Raw genomic sequence first — 15,552 nt, 5'->3', positions numbered from 1 at the left:
AAGGGAGGCCACAGACTCAAAGCAGATGCTGAGGAATGAGGGCTGGGAAACAAAAGCCACCACTTGAGACTGCGGTAAGGGACACTGGAGTTCAGTTGAGGCAGCAGGGGAAGGGGGACTTCTGAGACTAGGCTATGGGGGAAGTTTTATTTTATTTTATTTTTTGAGACAGAGTCTTTCTCTGTTGTCTAGGCTGGAACACAGTGGTGCAATCTTGGCTTATTGCAACCTCTTCCTCCCAGGTTCCAGTGATTCTCGTGCCTCAGCCTCCTGAGTAGTTGGATTACAGGCGCCCACCACCAATCCAGTTAATTTTTATATTTTTAGTAGAGATGAGGTTTCGTCATGTTGGCCAGGCTGGTCTCGAACTCCTGCCCTCAGGTGATCCGCCTCTGCCTCCCAAAGTGCAGGGGGACGAGGCCAGGGATTACAGGCGTGAGCCACTGTGCCTGGCCTGGGGGAAGTTTTCTGATTGCTCACTAGGTATTCAGGGAGCTGGATCTCAGAGTCGGGGAGGGAGGTAAGGGGTGTGCATTGGGTCAGGTGAGGAAAGAGACTCCAGGAGTAAGTTCTGACTCCTTCCATGTGACTCAGGTAAAGCAGGAGATTTGCACTTTCCGTGGAGGCCCAAATACATGTTTATTGAAGATGAGCTGGAAAATCTGATTCTCCGTTGAATGACAAAGTGCTAGGAATAAATAACAACCCCTTACATCTGGATGATACTTGAGAACTTACAAAGTATTTTTTGTACCTTGTCATTTATTTTCTTCATTCTTTTCTTATTATAACCCTGGGAAGTGGGCGTTATCAGTGGTAAACTCAGAGTGACTTGCTAAGTGTCCAAGCTGGGACTGAAAATCCACTCTGTGCTGCCTTCTAGTGCGTTGATGAGTGCAGTGCTTTCTGGGTTGCAAAAACAAAAAACAAAACACAAAAAACCACACACACACACACACACACACCCTACTGAAGTCTGTTCTTTTTGCATCTGACCACTCTCCTGTGCCTCTTTTCAACATTCAGGAAATTAATGGTTTCTCCCTAAGTCTCCACACTACACTTTTTCTCTAGTGGAGGCAGTAATGAGTTGCAGGCTCTGTTCTGACATGCTCAGAAAAATGCAGGACTGCAAGTCATAGCCAAAAACAACTCCACGTACTCAGCTGGGGCTACCCGTCAGCTACTGCGGGCAGAGGCAGAACCCGGGATTCAGAGAAAGGACAGATTATTCTTTTTTTTTTTTTTGAGACGGAGTCTGGCTCTGTCGCCCAGGCAGGAGTGCAGTGGCCGGATCTCCCTTCACTGCAAGCTCCGCCTCCTGGATTCACGCCATTCTCCTGCCTCCGCCTCCGGAATAGCTGGGACTACAGGCGCCCGCCACCTCGCCCGGCTAGTTTTTTGTATTTTTTTAGTAGAGACGGGGTTTCACCGTGTTAGCCAGGATGGTCTCGATTTCCTGACCTCGTGATCCGCCCGTCTCGGCCTCCGAAAGTGCTGGGATTACAGGCTTGAGCCACCGCGCCCGGCCCAGGACAGATTATTCTTATTCTGCCTCTCAAAATCCTGGCTGGGAGACGTACTTCGGATGAAACCAGGCAATCTCATCTAGGGATTCAACGCTCCCTTACTATCGATGTCACCCACGCCGTTTCAAGTGCTCTTGCTTCCGAAAACCTTTGATCCGGAGGCTGCGGCTAGAAAAGCAACCAAAGGTTTCTTGCCGGGCTTAAAGGGCCACATCTTAGTGACGTCTCGGGTTATAAAGTCTGCTTGACAATAAAATATCGTGTGAGCGATTCCGCTCCTCCCCCGACATGACGTGACCAGACACGCCGCTGGCGTCAGGGCTGCCTTACACCCCCAGGAAGACCCATTCCCACTCTGGGGCACGCGCAGATTTGCTGAGGCGCATGCACTATAACGCACAGGCAAAAAGGCAGTTTCCAAAACGTCTCCAACGTGATCGCGCTCCAGAGATTTTCTTTTCCTAAAGTTTTTAGGGCTGCGCGGAAGGGAACATGGGGTTCACCTCAGCATATTGCAGACGCCACCCCCCTCGGAGGAAGGTAGTCGCGTCCGGTTCCTCCCCGGGTGTCAGTTAAGCAGTTCCGGCTGTGAGCAAAGGTTCTGGGCGGGGCTGGACTGTTCTAAGTGAGTTCGGGTCGGGGAGCTTCACGAGGGGAGGCTGCCGTGTGAAGGAACCGCCTTTCTCTCCGCGGGTCTCACCCTTTTCTCCCCGTATCTGTTTGGACATGAGTTGAGCGCACAGTCGCGGACGGTCAGCCCTGTTCGCAGCTATGGCGAGGAGGGGCGGGATTGCTCCGTGGTGCCGCTCCGCTCAGTGGCCGAGTCCATTCTGCGCGGCGTCCGGATTTTAGTGGTAGGGAGAAGTGTCAGCTTCAGGCATCGCGAGGCGTGGCGGCCCATGGCCCCGCTGGGAGGCGCCCCGCGGCTGGTGCTGCTGTTCAGCGGCAAGAGGAAATCCGGGAAAGACTTCGTGACCGAGGCGCTGCAGAGCAGGTGTCCGTGGGGCGGGAAAGGTGGAAGGGGGAGCTCTCCGCATCGCGTGACACGAGGAGTGCTTTTGGGTGTCACAGAGTGAGCTTTGGAGTAGGGGTCCTCCGTTTGCAAGGCAGGAGGAGCACTGGGTTGGGGAAAGTGGAATGTCACCATTACATAAAACAGCAATCTACACACGGGAGCCTCAAAGAACCAGGTGACCATCTCTCCAAAGATCTTCAGCTGCAGGTCTAAGAAGCATTAATAATGGTTCCTACCAAGGCACTTTCTATGTACCAGGAGTTGGATACCAGCCTGGGCAACGCGGCGAGACCCCGCTTCTACGAAAAATCCAAAAAGTAGCTGGGCGTGGTGGCGCGTGCCTGTGGTCCCAGCTATTCGGGACCTTGAGGCGGAAGAATTGCTTGAGCCAGGGAGGCGGAGGTTGCAGTGAGGCGAGATCGCGCCACTGCACTCCAGCCTGGGCGACAGAGCAAGGCCCTGTCTTAAAAAACAAAACAAAACAAAACAGAAAAACTCTCTTCACCTCTTTGTTAGGTACTCTGTGCCATTATTAGCATCTGCATTTCACAGGTGAAGAAACTGAGGCTCTTAAAAAGTTAAACAGGCTGGGTGTGGTGGTCATGCCTGTGACCCCAGCACTTTGGGAGACAGAGGTGCGAGGATCGCTTGAGAGCCCAGTAGTTGGAGACCAGCCTGGGCAATACAGTAAGACCCTAGTCTCTACAAAAAAATTGAAAAGTTAGCCTAGTGCGATGGCAAGCACCTCTAGTCCCAGCTACTCAGGAGGCTGAGGTGGGAGGATCACTTGAGCCTGGGGGCTGCAGTGAGTTGTAATCATGCTACTGTCCTCCAGTCCGTGCAGCAGAGCCTGAGACCCTGTCTCGAAGTAAAATAAAATAACGTACAAAGCTAACAACAATAAAAAACCCTTGCCGGTCGCAAAGTAAGTGGCAAATTCAGGATTCAAATTCAGCTTTGTGGTTCATGATGGGCATCTCAGCAATTAATATATAATTGAAACAAACAAAAAAAAAAACTCAAACAAATTCAGCTTTGTCTTGCGCCAAGGACTGGTTTCTTTCTGTTTTATCTGACTGCCTCCCCAAATAATAATACCTTTTGCACAGTGTTTTCTGTCAAAGCAAGATCTTCTGTGCGGGAGCATTTTGCTGAGACCTGGGCTAGGAGAGCAGAGGATGGGGAGAAACTGGAGTGGGGCTCCTCTCCTCTTGAAGGCCAATGTGGTGGGGATACCAGGAAGCTGCTTTTGGATATCAGGGGTGGGAGAGCCCAGAGCAGAGGTCACCACCTGAATTTTTCACCACTAAGTATCTCACCACCTTTTCCTAAGTTGCATTTCTCCTCACCTTCAAACTCTGATGTCAAATAGTGGTCAGAAGCACAGGCTGTGGAATTAGACTGCTGGGATGCAAACCCTGGCTCACTGTTGATTAGTGTGTGATCTTGTACACATCTCTCATTCACTCTGTGCCTTAGTTTTTTTTTTTTTTTTTTTTTTTTTTGAGAGGGAGTCTTACTCTGTCACCCAGGCTGGAGCGCACCCAGGTTGCGGCTCACTGCAACCTCTGCCTCCTGAGTTCAAGCTATTCTCCCGTCTCACCCTCCAGAGTAGCTGGAATTACAGGTGTGTGCCACCACACCCAGCTAACTTTCGTATTTTTAGTAGAGACAGGTTTCACCATGTTGACCAGGCTGGTCTCAAACCCCTGACCTCAAGTGATCTGCCTGCCTCGGCCTCCCAGAGTGCTGGGATTACAGACGTGAACCACTGCACCCGGCCTGTGTCTCAGTTTTGTCATTTGTAAAATGGGGATAATAATAGGGTGGTTGTAGGGATTAAAGGAGATAATGTGCGTGAAGGGCTTAGAATAATTATTGGCACCTAGCAGAGGTGCAGGAACTAAATGTTGTTTATATTTATTTTACCAATCCTGGCTTCACTACTTACAGTGTTGCTTTGGGGAAGTCAATCCTCCTTTCACAACCTCAACTTCCCCATCTGAAACATGAAAATAAGAACACTTACAGCCAGGGCAACATAGTGAGACCCCATCTCTACAAAAGATAAAAAAAATTAGCTGGGTATGGTGGTGCATGCCAGTAATCCCTGATATTCAGGAGGCTAAGGTGGGAGGATTGCCTGAACTCAGGAGTTCAAGATTGTAGTGAGCTGTGATCATACCACAGCACTCTAGCCTGGGTGACAGCAAGACCCTGACTCTTAAAAAACCAAAACAAAGAACACTTATCGCCGGGTGCAGTGGCTCACACCTGTAATCATAATACTTTGGGAGGCCGGGAAGGGTGGATCACTTGAGCTCAGGAGTTCAAGACCAGCCTGACCAACATGGTAAAACCCTTCTCTACTAAAAATACAAAAATTAGCTGGACATGGTGGCGGGGGCTGGTAGTCTCAGCTACTTGGGAGGCTGAGGTAGGAGAATAGCTTAAATCCAGGAGGTGGAGGTTGCAGTGACCCGAGGTAGCGCCACTGCACCTAGCCTGGGCTACAGAGTGAGTCTCAAAAAAACAACAAAAACAAAAAACACTTGTCTTCCCGTGCATTAAGTGTATCTGTGAGCATCTTGAGGCTAGGACAGGAAGCATGTATCATTCACATTTGTATCACCTAGATCCAAATATGGTACCCAATAAAGCATTGGTTAAGCAGGGAGGTGGAGGTGGTGGAGGTGGAGGTTGCGGTGAGACGAGATGGCGCCACTGCACTCCAGCCTGGGCGACAGAGTGAGACTCTGTCTCAAAAAAGAGAAAAAAAAAAGGCCAGGTGCGGTGGCTCACGTCTGTAATCCCAGCACTTCGTGAGGCTGAGATCGCCTTGCAGTGAGCTGAGATCACGCCATTGCACTCCAGCCCTGTCCAGCCTGGCAACGAGCAAGACGGCTGTTCAAAAACAAAAAAAAGTTTGGTTAGTAAATTAAATAATGAATAAGTTATTTTTATTTATTTTTTATTTTATTTAATTTATTTTTTTGAGATGGAGTTTCGCTCTTATTGCCCAGGCTGGAGAGAAATGGCGCGATCTCGGCTCTCAGCTCACTGCAATCTCCGCCTCCTGGGTTTGAGCGATTCTCCTGCTTTGGCCTCTCAAGTAGCTGGGATTACAGGCGTGCGCCATCATGTTCAGCTAATTTTGTGCTTTTAGTAGACACAGGGTTTCACCATGTTAGTCAGGCTGGTCTCAAACTCCTGACCTCAGGTGATCCACCTGCCTCAGCCTTCCAAAGTGCTGAGATTACAGGTGTGAGCCACTACACCTGGCTTTTGTTTCAGTTTTTTACATTTGCTTTTCTTAGTTCATTTTTTTGAGACAGGGTTTCACTCTGTCTCTCAGGCTGGCATACAGTGGTAAAATCGTGGCTCACTGTAGCCTGGAACTCCTGGGCTCAGGAATGCTCCCACCTCAGCCTCTGGAGTAGCTGGGAGTACAGGTACATGCTGCCATGCTCAGGTGATTTTTAAACTTTTTTGTGGAGCTGGTATCTCTGGGTCTTACTGTGTTGCCCAGGCTGGTCTTGAACTCCTGGCCTCAAGCACTCTTTCTGCCTTGGCCTCCCAAAGTGTTGGGATTACAGGTGTGAGCCACCACGCCCAACTAGTGAATGAATAAATGATATGTGTTATGGTGACCAAGTCAGTGGAGACAGGTACCTCTGGCTGTGAGAGAATTAGTTTAGGTCTGGGCAATAACCAAATCCAGCCAGAATATTGCTGTGCCTGTTCACACTGTAATTATCACTTTATAGATTTTACCTGTTTCAGGGCTCTTTTATATTCATTAGAGTTTCATAATAATCCTGTGTGGGAGACAGAACAGAAAGTGTCATCATCATTTTCCGATGAAGAAATAGGATCAGGGACACTGAGACCTACCAAAGTTACATAATACCAGTAGTAGAAATGGGACTTCAGCACACGCCTCTTGACTCTCTTTCTGGGACCTGGAAGCTCCTGGAAATTCTAGGCTAACTGGATTCTGATCTCCCTGTCCCGCAGACTTGGAGCTGATGTCTGTGCTGTTCTGCGGCTCTCTGGTCCACTCAAGGAGCAGTATGCTCAGGTAGGTGGTGCTCTGTGGCATCCGGTGTGTTGGGCGGGGCCGGCTCCAGGACTTTGGAGCTGTGGCTGCTGCCTGAGTCACTGGCATGATCCCCGTCACCACTGCTGGCAGGGTGGTGGCCAGCTCTTGGTTTTCTGTGAGTGGACATTGTGGGGGCATTTTCAGCTTATATTTCTTTCCTAATAGCCTCCCTCCCTTCAGAGTGAGTTCAAGAAGGTGTGCCCAGGAAAGGCTGTCGACACTCGAGTTGGCGGCTCTGATGCTGTGTGATTAGTAAGGACCTGACTGTGCCTCCTCACACCACCCTCTCAGCAGGCCTGACACAGCCCCTGGAACTTTGTTCCTAGAAATTTAGTACAGGCTGAGCATAGTGGCACACGCCTGTAATCCCAGCACTTTGGGAGGCCAAGGCAGGTGGATTGCTTGAGTCCAGGAGTTAGAGAACAGCCTGGCCAACACAGTGAAACCTCATCTCTGTTTCTTTAAAAAAAAATTTTTTTTAAAGTAAACAACAACACACAAAAAAGAAATTTAGTCCCATAAGATGTCAAAATATATCATTAAGTGGGGGAAAAAAAAAAGCCAATACCAAGATGTAGAACAGTGTGTAGAGAATGCTACATTTGTCTAAAACTGAAGAGGCACTTTGTGACCAAGAATTGTAAAGGAATTCTAAGTGTATCTGCTCATATATTCGGCTATTTAACAAGTGTTTACGGGGTGCCTGTCTCACGTTCAGCACTGTTTCAGGTGCCTGGGATGTGTTCCTGCACTGTGTGGGAAAGACACGTTAGAAACTGTACCATTGGTTGCCCCCAGGGAGGGGACAGGGTGAGAGAGAGATTTTTCACTGTAAATTAATGTGTATCTTTGAATTTTGAACCATGTGGATTAAAAAAAAAATAGGATCATTAAAATAGAATAAAAAAAATAAGTCAATAGGAACTCTCAGAATCTTAGACTTCGGAAAGAGAACCTGGAAGGCAAGATCAGCCTCCCACATGGTGTGGAGCCCTCTTGTTGCCCACATTTTGCCCTTGGCCTCTAGGTGCACCCTTCTGGGACATGTGCTCTGGCCCCTCCCTTGGCCTGAGTGTGGCCTCCAGAACCACATAAAATGAATTGTCCCCCCTTCTGTGTGCCAGCTCTGCCTCCATGGGAAGCATTGGGTCATCTCTCACCAGCTGAACAGACCCATTCATAGGGTGGCAGCCTGAGGAATTGTAAGAATAACTAGATTAAGTCATTTAATTTTTTTTCCTTTTGAGACAAGGTCTTGCTCTGTAGTACAGGCTGGAGTGCAGTGGCGCATAATGGCTCACTGCAGCCTTGACCTCCTGGGCACAAGTGATCCTCCCACTTCAGCTTCCCAAGTAGCTAGGAATACAGGTGCATGCCACTATGCCTGGCTAAGTTAAAATTTTTTTTTTTGTAGAGATGGGAGTCTCATTATGTTGCCCAGGCTGGTCTCCAACCCCTGGGCTCAAGCGATCCTCCCACTGTGGCCTCCCAAAGTGCTAGGATTTGGGTGCGAGCTACTTTGCCTGGGCTGGTTTTCAAAAATTTTAAGCAGGAATCTTTCCCAAATGAAACTGGATACAGAATTTCTTTGTATCCAGGAGACAGACTGGAAGTGACTCTGCAGGGTGGTGGGTTGGTGGTGGGGAGATGGGAGGAAGGAAGGGGTGAAGGGAAAGGCACTGAGCCTTCCCTAGTGGGGCCTAGGCACTTCCAAAGGCCTCCCAGGACCACTTTCAAAACCGATCTTCCAAAGTTCACAGATAGGTCTTGCTTCTGTTCTACTGAGTCAGACTGGTGGGGTTGGGTGGGGGCAGGAGGAGGAAGGAGCAGGAGTTTGCATTTTTATTTATTTATTTTATTTATTTGAGATGGAGTCTCGCTCTGTCACCCAGGCTGGAGTGCAGTGGCGCGATCTTGGCTCACTGCAACATCCAGCTCCTGGGTTCAAGCAGTTCTACTGCCTTAGCTTCCTGAGCAGCTGGGATTATAGCCATGCGCCATCACACCTGGGTAATTTTTTTGTATTTTTAGTAGAGACATGGTTTCACCATATTGGTCAGGCTGGTCTCGAACTGCTGACCTTGTGATCTGCCCACTTTGGCCTCCCAGAGTGCAGAGTGCTGGGATTATAGGCGTGAGCCACCATGCCTGGCCAATTTGCACTTTTTTTTTTTTTTGTCGGAGTCTCACTCTGTTGCCCAGACTGGAGTGCAGTGGCGCCATCTCAGCCCACTGCAAGCTCTGCCTCCTGGGTTCGTGCCATTCTCCTGCCTCAGCCTCCTGAGTAGCTGGGACTACAGGCGGCCACCACCACGCCTAGCTAATTTTTTTGTATTTTTGGTGGAGACAGGGTTTCACCATGTTAGCCAGGATAGTCTCTATCTCCTGACCTCATGATCCCCACCGCCTTGGCCTCCCAAAGTGCTGGGGGATTACAGGCGTGAGCCACCGTGCCCGGCCCCAATTTGCATTTTTAAAACCTCCATGGAAGATTCTGATAGGCCAGACTGCCCTTGCTCTGTGGAAGTCCAGCACCACTATCCCCTACTCCCATTAAAAAGGAAAACCAAAATGAAATGTTCATGCATTGATTTCCTAAGTCACAAGGGAAAATATAAACGACAAGCAGACCACGATATTCCTGGAGGGAAACCAGTTCAGGAGCAGGAGGTGGCTACTGACCTCCTCTTGCAGCAAGGGGAGCAGGTGGGTGATCAAGAAATTGAGAGCCTGAGGGGAGAAGGTCTTGCTGCAGTGAGCTCATGGAGGAGCCAGAACCTGAACTGGGTGATGCTTTTCAGACCCCTCCTATCCTGGATCCCTTTAGATGGACCCCTCTGCTTGAGAAGGGGAGAAAGGAGCTCCCCAGGTGGTCAGAGTAGCCTCTCCTGCCTGGGGGGTCCTCTGGGTGTGGAAAGCCTTGCACGTAAGTGCCCAGAGCTAAATGGAGTGATGCTGTTTCAGCAAAGGCACCAGGAATTTGGGGATGGGAAGGGATAAGGGGGAGAGGAAGGAGACACAATCTCCGTGGGATTTGGGATGGGGACAAACAATGCTAGTGGGAGGACATGGAGTGCAGGAGTTTTTTTTTCCCCTCAGATTTCCCACTTTAGTTGAAGGCTAAAACTTTGCCCAGGAGATGCAAACTAATTTCAGGATTAGTTTAAGCCGGAAATAATTGGGAAGGTAAAACTTGCAAAAGAGAAACCACGCCACACATTTCAAAGACAAATTGAAACAATTTCTGGATTATCCCCAGACCTTTCTTCTGTCTACCAGTGATCAGGATTTCTTAGTTGCTGGGGCTCTTTCCCTCGCAGACCTTTGTTCTGGCTGAAACCTCATTAATCCTTGCATCAGCCTTGGGAGAGGCAGGTGAGGGTGAGGGATGGCTCTTCTGCTGTTTTAGGAGAGACCACTGAGGTTGAAAGGCTGGTGACATAGACATAATGTCCTTTGGGCAGGAGCATGGCTTGAACTTCCAGAGACTCCTGGACGCCAGCACCTACAAGGAGGCCTTTCGAAAGGACATGATCCGCTGGGGAGAGGAGAAACGCCAGGCTGACCCAGGCTTCTTTTGCAGGAAGATTGTGGAGGGCATCTCTCAGCCCATCTGGGTAAGAGGGCTCCATGGCAGCATGAAGAACACCTGTTTCCCGAGCTCTCTGCTGTGTCCATCTCTCTCTGTCTCCACTGCCACCGTCCTGGCCCAAGCCCCCACCATTTCTGGCCTGGACAATCGCAGTAGCCTCCACACTGGTCTGTAGCTGTGGCTCTTGCCCTCTGTGTTCTATTCATTACACAGCAGCCAGACTGACATTTTATTATTTATTTATTTATTTATTTTTGAGATGGAGTCTCACTCTTGTCGCCCAGGCTGGAGTGCAGTGGTGCAATCTTGGCTCGCTGCAGCCTCCGCCTCCTGGGTTCAAGTGATTCTTCTGCCTCAGCCTCCCAAGCAGCTGGGATTGCAGTTTTTTTGTATTTTTAGTAGAGATGGGTTTTCACCATGTTGGCCAGGCTGGTCTCGAACTTTTGACCTCAGGTGATCCACCCACCTCAGCCTCCCAAAATGCTGGGATTATAGATGTGAGCCACTGCGTGCAGCCCAGACTGACCTTTTAAAAACATGAACCAAGTGACGTCACTCTTCTGTTTAGAATACTTTGGTGGCTTCTCGTTGTTCTCATGAACAAAATGAAAATCCTTCACATGAACTTCTGGGCCTTGTGTGATCCAGTTTCTGCTACCTTTTTAGCCTCCTTACTCCTTGAGCTGCAGCAACACTGGCCTTCTTGGTCCTCAAGTCAGTCGAACTCCTTCTGGAATCAGGGCCTTTGCACATGCCCTTCCACCTGTCTGGACTGCCCTTTCTTTCTCTCTTTCCCTGGTTAGCTTCAGCTCAGTTGACATGACACCTCCACAGGGAAGCCTTCCCTAATATTCAAGTCTTAACTGGTGCTCCCTGGCAGGTGCTCCTATATCACCCTACCCTTTTTCTTCCTCATTCATTCTGCCAGTGAATATTGAGTATCCACTTCTGCCAGGTGTGGTTGCAGGTTCTGGGGATATATTGGTGCAAAAATGCAATGAAGTCTCTTCCTTCAGGGAGCTTACATTACAGCTGAGGGTGATGGGGAGATAGGCACAGAATAAATACAGAATATATCAGGCAGAGGTAAATACTAAGGAGTAAAATAAAGTAGGCCTAGGATATGAGGAGAGATAGGGAAGCGCTGATGTTTTATTAAGGGTGCCTGGGAAGGCCACACTAATATGATGTTTGAGGAAGACCTGAAGGAAATAAAGGATAACTGAATGGATATTTGGGGAAGTAGCTTTCCAGAGAGAGGAGGAAGTGCAGAGGCTTGAGTGGTGAGTGTGCCTGGTGTGTCTGAGGACAAGCCAGGTGGCCAGAGTGGGTGAGGGTGAGTGGTGGGAGGTCAGGTCAGACTTCCCAGGGAAGACCTTTGGGAGAGCTGGGATTTTATTCTGAGTGAGATGGGGAGTCACTACAGGGTTCTTAGCAGAGGAGAGACATGATCTGATTTAAGATTGAGAAGGCTGGCCCTAGCTGCGGTGGGGAAGATGGGAGCAGAAGCACAGGGACCGGGTGGAGTATTTTTTTTTTTTTTTGAGACAGAGTCTCACTCCATCACCCAGGCTGGAGTGCAGTGACGCGATCTTGGCTCACTGTACCCTATGCCTCATGGGTTTAAGCGATTCTCATGCCTCAGCCTCTTGAGTAGCTGGGATTACAGGCATGTGCCATCACGCCCAACTAATTTTTGTGTATTTTTAGTTGAGACGGGGTTTTGCCATATGGCAAAATTCAAACTCCTGACTTCAAGTGATCCACCCACCTCGGCCTCCCAAGGTGCTGGGATTATAGGTGGGAGCCACCACGCCTGGCCAGGACCTTTCTGTAACAGACAAAATGACTATGGTTGGAGCGCAGAGGGAAGTGAAGGTAGAGTGGAAATAAGGGGTCGATTTTGGATATATTTTGAAGAGAAAACCAACAGGATTTGCCCATGGGTTGGCTGTGGGGTGTGAGAGACTATACCAAGGATTTTGTTCTGAGCAGGTGGACAAATATAGAATTATCATTTTCTAAGACAGGGAAGGTTGGGAGGAACAGGATTGGAGAGGAAATCAGGAGTTGAGTCTCAGCCGTGTTGAGGTTGAGACACTTGTTGACATACACTTTAATCACATGGTTATTTGATCACTGAACATCTGTTCAGTGTCTCCCACTAGACTGTAAGCTCTGAGAGGGCAGGCACAGGGTCTGTTTTGCTTACCACTCTAGCCTTAGCACCTAGCACAGTGCCCAGCACACAGTAGGTACTTGCTATAATACTTGCTTAATTGGATGAATAAACTTGTCAGCAGCACTGCCTGACATGTAGTCAGCACTCTGTGGCGTAAGTTCAGTGAATGAGTGAATCCGTGAATAGCGAGTCTAGCTGCTGACTTGCTCATGAAGATGTGGGGTAGAGCCACACCCCACACTGCCCTGGGTTCTGGAGTCCCCCACCTCCCCTCACTTCTAGCATCCTGTCCTGTTGGTCACCTGTGTCCCTCCCCTGCAGTTGGTGAGTGACACACGGAGAGTGTCTGACATCCAGTGGTTTCGGGAGACCTATGGGGCCATGACGCAGACTGTCCGCGTTGTAGCGTTGGAGCAGAGCCGACAGCAGCGGGGCTGGGTGTTCACGCCAGGTGAGCCACTCCATGTGTAGGGCACAGGAGGACACAGGCTACCCACCATGTGGTTTGTCTCCCTGGCAGGCCTGGGGAAAGTGAGTGAGGGATGGTAAAGGAGGATCTGAGGCCTCCTGATTAGGGAGTAGCATGGTGGAGGAGGTCCTGGGGGTCAAGGTTCTCTTGGCTTAACCTAGGCTATCTTCTCATGGCCAGTGGGCTGCTTTGGTAGTCTGGCTGGGACCCACCCCCATGGTTCTTCACCTTTGCTTTCCAGCCCTGTAGGGGCTGACAGTGGTAAGGGGCAAACCTGACAAAGCTCACTTCTTTTTAACACAGTAGTGGAGTTAGAAGTTAGTAGTGGAGAGTAAGTTCTGCTGGGAGCTTCAATGGTGCAAGCCCAGGACCCGCTCTGTGGGCTTCAGAAACACAACTCAGGCTTCCTTCCTGCCCTAGATCACTGTGACTTGGAGCAGTTCAGATCCAATGGGTATGACCACTGCTAATGCTCCTCATTTCTGGGGCACTCACATGGTCCAGGCCTGTGCTAAGCATTTTATATGCACTGTCTCACTTTACCATCAAAACAGATTCAGCAGGTAGATGCTGTTATTAGTTTACCCATGGTCGGATGAGGCCCTGGCCTGAAAGGTTAAGTCTCTTTCCCAGGGTCACAAAGAGTGAGAGGAGGAGCTGGCCTCCTGACCCTCTGCTTCTAACTCTGGCACATGCTGCCTCCTGCGGGGACTGAATTGGACAGATTTAGGGATAGAAAAGGACACAACCAGCTTGACAGAAAATGAAAACACAATTGTGTGTGGTTTTAGATGACCGGATTCACCCTCTGTAGGCAGTAGCAAGTGAAGAATTAAGTCAGGAGGGATCAGCTGGAGGGCCCAGGTGGCTGCGGGCTGCTGAACCTGCCATCGCAGTGTTTCAGGGGTAGGGAGGTGCCTTCTGGGTGAGTAGCCCTTAGCTCTGGGGTAGCAGAGGAGAGGCCGGGAGGGCCCACTCCAGCTGGGGCTAGCAGGCCTTGAAGACTGGTGTCTGTCTGGAGGGCTGGGGCCTGACCTCGCCATGCTTCCTTCACAGGGGTGGACGACGCTGAGTCAGAATGTGGCCTGGACAACTTTGGGGGCTTTGACTGGGTCATCGAGAACCATGGAGATGAACAGCGCTTGGAGGAGCAGTTGGAGAACCTGATAGAATTTATCTGCTCCAGACTGTAGTTGCTAGGTTCTAGGAGTCAGCTGGGGCCTGCTGCGGTGGGGGTGGGGCTGACTCTGCAAGATGAGGGGTCCCCTGATCCTGGCCAAGGTGAGGAACAGACAGAGGGGGGTCTAGATTCTGAGGGGGTTGGTGGATCTTGGGCAAGGCAGGAAACGTCTGGAGACCTCATTTTCTCCATGGGGAAGACAGCCATGCTCTTCAGGAGGAGACTCCAAGGGCAAAGGAGGGTGAGTTGGCTGTGCTTGAAGGAGAAACCCTGCTGTCTCCCCAGCGCCAGTCCCCTCAGCCTGTGGCAGCCTTGCATCCCGACTGGATGTTCTTAGCCCCTTGTTCTGGGCAAGAACCCAGGGCTCCCCAGTGTGGATACTAATAAACCTCTTTGGAGCACACTCTCAGAGCTGCTTATCTCTCATTTCCCTGATGCCAACCTGGCTTGGGTGGGGTTTAGAAGGCCTTAGGGTGTCATGGTGGCTGGGAGGGGGTCCTTGTTCCACCTCCCACCTGGCTAGAATGTATCCTGCAGAGGTTGACTTATGCTGCACCCCACAGGCAACAGGCCTGTTTATGTTGGAGGTGGGATTGGGTTGAGGGCCTTACTCTCTGGGATAGCCCCATGAAAGGCTGTGATCCACAGAAAGTGCCACCAGCAAGTGCTCCCTCCCCCCCCTTTTTTTTCCTTTGAGACAGGGTCCTATTCTGTCACCCAGGCTGGCATGCAGTGGCGTGATCATAGCTCATTGCAGCCTTGACCTCCTGGGCTCAAGCAATCCTGCCTCAGCCTGCTAAGTAGCTGGGTCTACACACACCACTACATTCGGCTAATTTTTTTCATTTTTAGTAGAGACAAGGTTTTGCTCTGTTGCCCAGGCTGGTCTTGAACTCCTGAACTTAAGCAATGCTCCCACCTTGGCCTCCTAAAGTGTTGGGATTACAAGTGTGAGCCACCATGCCTGACCCTGCCCTTGTAATTTATATAGCCTTTTATAATTTCCAAATTTCTTCTAGATTCTTCATAGCCACCCCCTGAAATGGGCGAGGATAGGATTTTCATCTACATTTAGCAGATGCCAAGAACTCAGAGAAGTGAAACAGCTTCTCCAGGGTTAGAGGGCTTAGTAAGTGTCAGTGCTGCGTGGAACCCAGGCCACTAGACTCCTGACCAGTCCCCTTCTGCACATTCCTATGGGTGTGGTACAAAGTCCCAAAGCTCCTTGCTGTCCCCAGGCCAAGCCTAAGCCCTCCAACTCTGGCCCTGGCTACGTAATCCTCCCACAAATTGTGTTCACAGATAAGGGGACAGCCAAAGAAATTACAGTTTCAGTGTGACCCAAACTGAATTTTGTATATTTCTGCCCAGATCTCCTCTGCTCTGCTGCCATCATCCTTGCTGGGTGCCAGGCACTGGGGACATAAAGATGAACAGGTCACAGGACTATTCCTTAAGGAGCTCTTGATCTCTATCAGAAATA

General features: G+C 50.0%; 1 protein-coding gene across 1 annotated transcript; it reads left to right on the top strand.

The window, feature by feature from the left end:
- The first annotated feature begins 2,108 nt into the window (after nucleotides 1–2,108).
- PMVK (phosphomevalonate kinase) lies at nucleotides 2,109–14,478 on the top strand. Its single transcript, XM_017867712.1, has 5 exons — nucleotides 2,109–2,523; nucleotides 6,562–6,625; nucleotides 10,111–10,263; nucleotides 12,742–12,871; nucleotides 13,946–14,478. Exons 1-5 carry the CDS (start codon nucleotides 2,429–2,431, stop codon nucleotides 14,080–14,082), a joined length of 579 nt encoding a protein of 192 aa, XP_017723201.1. The 5' UTR covers nucleotides 2,109–2,428; the 3' UTR covers nucleotides 14,083–14,478.
- The last annotated feature ends 1,074 nt before the right edge of the window (nucleotides 14,479–15,552 follow it).

The sequence above is a fragment of the Rhinopithecus bieti genome, unplaced genomic scaffold (genome assembly GCF_001698545.2).
Source record: "Rhinopithecus bieti isolate Rb0 unplaced genomic scaffold, ASM169854v2 scaffold_4129, whole genome shotgun sequence".
NCBI lineage: Eukaryota > Metazoa > Chordata > Mammalia > Primates > Cercopithecidae > Rhinopithecus > Rhinopithecus bieti.
The sequence above is the reverse complement of the archived record's forward strand: the minus strand, read 5'-3'. Positions and strand labels throughout refer to the sequence as shown.